Source organism: Branchiostoma floridae, chromosome 4, assembly GCF_000003815.2.
Source record: "Branchiostoma floridae strain S238N-H82 chromosome 4, Bfl_VNyyK, whole genome shotgun sequence".
Classification (NCBI taxonomy): Eukaryota; Metazoa; Chordata; class Leptocardii; order Amphioxiformes; family Branchiostomatidae; genus Branchiostoma; species Branchiostoma floridae.
The window spans coordinates 22,984,365-22,989,345 of record NC_049982.1 but is presented as its reverse complement, the minus strand read 5'-3'; the positions used below and the strand labels follow the sequence as shown (position 1 = coordinate 22,989,345).

Here is a 4,981-nt window from a genome sequence, read left to right as displayed (position 1 = left end):
AAAGTAGGGCCAGAAGTGTGCATGTGAAAAATGTGGATGGAGTTCTTTGGGCATATTGGCATATTTTGGCACTCCCGTACAAGATTTCAGGTCATTTAAGTTTTTGATACCATGGCACAATGGCATGTACATGGGCCCGTAATACATACATGTATATTTGGTGAGAACATCACAAAATTAGATCATTTTAGAGTGGTGTGCGCCAAAGACATAAATGAAGCTCTGGGGGCATATGATATGTCCAGGTTATTACCATGCCAAATTTAAGGCCATTTAGTTTAATACCAGGACACATGGACCCAAAATATAAATTTTAGACCGGAAAATTGCCAAACACTCAATAAAACAATATTCTTGACCTATACGAAAAAAAAAGATATATTGTACCCCTACATCTGTGGTATGTATTTAGTCAGGACCAAAACTATAGCCAGTCATTGCTCTTAGTTGGATACCTGTATAACTATCAATCATTGCATGAACTGTAGAATAAAGAAGATATGATATGCTTATAGCTACCAACATCACCATCGACATCCGTCAGTCCATCAAAGTCCATGCAGATGTGGCGTGGTGCGATGTACTTACATTCAGATGACTGTGTCTCTCTCACTTTCATGGGCATATGCATGTCTGTCATCTTATGACACTGTCAGTCCACTGTTTCTTTCTCAGTTACCGCATTCTGTAAGTATGTCGTAGTAGTTGTACTTACTACTTTGGATCTGGTTGTCCTTGCACACTTCAGGGTCGACTGTTGTGTCCAGGATTGTGCCAGGCCATCTTTGGAGGTGGTTTGTCCATTGCTTTATGTTGGACAGGGGTGCCGTTCTCTTGAAGACAGATGGTGTCCAGGTCAGACTCCTCATTGTGTGCTGCTTGAGGATTGGTGTCCGTTTTCCTCCGTGTTGTGTTATGTAGATATTGCCGGTAGAGTGAAGCTGTGGTGTTGAAGGGTTATTGCCGTTTCCTGTTCATGATCGTTGAGAGGCGGTATTGGTTTTCTGTGTATGTCTGCTCATACAGTGAAGGTTGTGGGATGTTTAGCGGATGCGCTTCCTTTCTTCAATCCTTGCTCTTTAGAAGAGGTCCATGCCCTGGCTGTACGTCTGATAGCTGGAGAGATGGTGTAGGAGAGGTGCCGTCTGTCTGCGTCGTCTTAGAAGCACGGTTAGCTCCACCTGTGTTGCTTCCAGTTTTTGTAGTGTGACGGGTTGTCCTGGAGGAGTCTTCGTCCATCTGTATCAGCCTTGAAGACGGTGGTGCCTCTGCCACTTGTATTGTAGATCCCCCTTGTCCATGGTCAGGCCCACTTAAGACAGCCATCTCCAAGTCCTGCCCCGGTGGATCATGCCGTGGTGGTGCCAGAGCCACAGGAGCATTACTTGACCAGCCAAACGTCTCCTTCAGGGCTCTTCGGAACTCTGGCCTCTGGAAACTGTAGACTATGGCGTTGACCAGAGGCGGCAGTGTTATCTGAAGCAATACAGCTATCCGTGTGGTGAGGTCCAGTGAAAAGGATGCCTCTTGTTTTGTGAGTGCACTCTGACGACTCATTACTGTCAGGAACACCGTGGTCCAACCCACACAGCTAGGCTTATGGCATGAGGTGCCATGGTTTTGAAGGCCCTGGTCTGGTAGAGCCACAGGTTTCGGTTTTCATCCCTCTCCTGTTGTTTTCTAGCCTCCCTGAAGATGAGGAAGTAGAAAACGAAGATGGCGAGGAATTCCATGGCAAGCACCACTGTCATGATGTTTTTGATGACAACTGCTGGGCCAGTGGTGTCAACAGCCTGAAAACCACAGTGCGATGGAGTGTCGGGATTCGAAGGTACTTCGAGGATGATGAACACGACTCGCAACAGCGAGGAAAAGGCCAGGACGACGAGCATGCTGATGCCCACACGCTTGGTGGTGACTCTCTGGTGGTAGTGCAGGGGGTGGCAGATGAATTGATACAGTTCGTATGCCATCAGTAGGTACGTGCTACCCAAAGCTAGTCCTATCCATCGAAACAGTTGTTTCTGCACCCAACATGCTGTCTGGCTGTTGCTGTCGTCTGCCTGGAGAAGTATGTAGATCTCCGTAGGAATCATACAGCACACGAAAATGATGTCGTACATTGACAGGCTGCATCGAAGATAGTTACATGGCTTTGGGAGATAGTCCTTCTTGCAGACCAAGTAGATAAGCAGCAGGCCACACCCCACAGCCACCACCAGGCTGAGGATGAGATATAAAGTCTGAAGACCCAGAGACGTCGAACCCTCGGATAGGGAAAGTTTCCAATCTGAAAACTGGTCTTCATCTGCCATCTTCATGTCATTTTGGTCTACTGATAATCAACGGTGAGTGTTCTAAAGTTAACGGATTATTCTGGGGTGGAAAGAAACAGAAGGGATGAAGCAGCCTCCTTTCACCAGCAAGTGCTGGATGAAATGACAAGATCCCGTTTGTCATAATATGATATGTCAATCATCAGTGTGGGCGTTCAGTTCGAGAAAAATGTTATTAAGAACTAGCATTCATATGGCGCATTCCCCATAATAAAGCGTCATTCATGCTTCCGGGGTGAGCCACCCTTCTAGAATTATCCAAGAATTTTCTTAGATGTACTGAGCATCACTTTTATTGGCGACGCTTTAGGGGCGGAGGTATTTTTGCTTACATTGCACGTATCACGATTGCTCTGAATATACGATATTCTAAAATTAGCACAAATGCCCTACAGTATTGATTTTGTTTAAACATGTGCATAGTTATATATGCGGTATGTTGGTAGGTGTCAGCAAAGCAAGTATGGGAAAAGTCCCACTATGGACCGTCTAGCAACTTTCCTTGGAATTGCAGCAGAGCTTCCGGTTTTGATATACTGTGTTCTGGACATGCTAATCCCTTTGTTAAATTAACAACCCGAACGTCAACCCAGTTACACGATTTTCTGCCTCACGCCCTGTCACTCTTCAATATTGAAATACGTAACTGCGGACACATCAGGACAAATAAAACACACAGACCAAAAGCAATATCTCGTTTTGTTTGTGATATTTATTGTGTTACATATCATGAAATAGAAATTAGCTACAAACAACTATCAATGAAGTCAACTTCTTGGCATGATTTGTTCTATATAAGAAATGCCTCATCCATAATTTTCTTTTACTGAAAAGAGTTAACACTTTGTAAATGCCAGGATTCACTTTTTCTTCCTTTCAACCGGACCAAAGTGATCCAACAAATACTGTTAACCAATATTAAACAAATACATCAAGGCACTGATATTTCACCAACACACTCTATTCTGATTATACAGACATACACAGTACAAGGCACCGAAATGATGAGAATCTTAATAAAGTCAAAAAATATGTAAGAAAACGGTTCTGCAAAATTTGGAGTGGCGCGTTGATACACCCGATCCATTGAACTCGGAAGTTAAGCAACGTGCAATCGGGTCAGTGCTTGGATGGGAGACCACCAAGGAAGATTGGATGCTTTAGCCAGGTCATACCAAAAACTCTAAAAATGGTACATATTTTTTCTCTGTTAAGAGGAAGACTATGGAAGCTAAACACACTACACTACCAGTGGACTAGTTCCCTGCTGTAGTGCTTGCACCTATGTGTGGCCCAGGGATTTGAAGTGGAGATGGGCACCGGGCCCGTTGCATCTTCTGATCAGGGAGGCTGTATCTTTTGACCTGGATGTGCTATGGTCTTGTTTTTTTGGTGGCAGATAGCTTGTGACGTAAGGAATAGGTGGTGTATGTTTGGATCCCCCAGCAGGTTGCTCTGGAACTGCAGAGGCGTTTTTCTCAAAATCTTCTAAGGAGGATAACTGGACAAGGGAACGACAAATTTAGATGATATTTGATATGTAGGTTTATGTCATACCTGTGACGCGAAAACGTTCGATACGGGTGTTCTGGACCGGGTGATAACTTTCCGCACGGCACGGGCTTGTTGTATCACACGGGCTCCATTCGAATAAATCGAACGGGACGAGTGTGGCACCGTCGAAAATTCGAATACCTGATTCGGACGTTAGAGCATTACTGTAGTTGTAACTCTTTTTGTTCGAGGGCACCAAATTTGTTCAACGTCTGGCGAATTTCGCATCAAAACATGGGTTTTCTCAGGTGGGTATGACATAAATAAAATACAACACGGTGTATTCCGCATCACCCTCGGTCCCAGCCCTCCCGCGGGTCGGATCACCCTCCAGCCTTCGGGCGATCCTTCCGTGATACGGAATACACCGTGTTGTATTCTATATAGCTTAGACAGAGATGTACATAATCAAGTGAAACTCATGCAAACTGGCACTTTATTTGCATAATTAATGAGGGAAGTCTATATTTGTAGTGTTTGGCATTGTAGGACTCAAATACCTGTCATATATGTAGTTTGTGGCTGGTGGAACATTAACAGATATCAATTATGCAAATACGTCCCTAATTTACATAATTAATGTAAATATTCCATAATTCTTTTAAATGGTAAATGATTGCACAATCAACATTGTGACCAATGTGTAATTTATCTAAATGTGTACATAACCAAGCATTGGTTATGTAAGTGTGAAAATCATTATATTTCAGCCATACATAGTATGGTGAAATATATTGTATTCGTAATGTTTCTTTCTTTCTTTCTTTCTTTCTTTCTCCTGTCAAATCTTCAAAGTGATTCATCTCCGCCGTTCCTGGACCGAATGACCTGAAATTTGGCACAGGGGTAGAATAGGCCAATACCTTGATGCTTTTTTCTCAGTTTTTTCATATCTGCCTCTAAAATGATTTTATTGAGATTTTTTGGTCAATTTTAGACCAAAACTGTATATTTTGGCCCCTGTACCCTGGTATTACAACCAAATGAGCTGAAATTTGACACAGATGTGCCTTGATAATGCTCCCATATAAATTCGATACCACTTTTGGTGTACAGTACAACAAAATGCTTATTTTTGCGATTTTTTGACC

The 4,981-nt window shown here is 43.2% G+C and overlaps 1 protein-coding gene across 1 annotated transcript; it reads right to left on the bottom strand.

Annotated features, from left to right (window-relative positions):
• Nucleotides 1-120: 120 nt before the first annotated feature.
• LOC118412972 (olfactory receptor 50-like) lies at nt 121-3,808 on the bottom strand. The gene has a single exon (XM_035816064.1). It carries the CDS (start codon nt 2,319-2,321, stop codon nt 1,563-1,565), a length of 759 nt encoding a protein of 252 aa, XP_035671957.1. The 5' UTR covers nt 2,322-3,808; the 3' UTR covers nt 121-1,562.
• Nucleotides 3,809-4,981: the final 1,173 nt, after the last annotated feature.

Coding starts and splice junctions, on each gene's coding strand:
- LOC118412972 (XM_035816064.1), bottom strand. CDS start 2,321: ATGAAGATGGCAGATGAAGACCAGTTTTCAGATTGGAAACTTTCCCTA.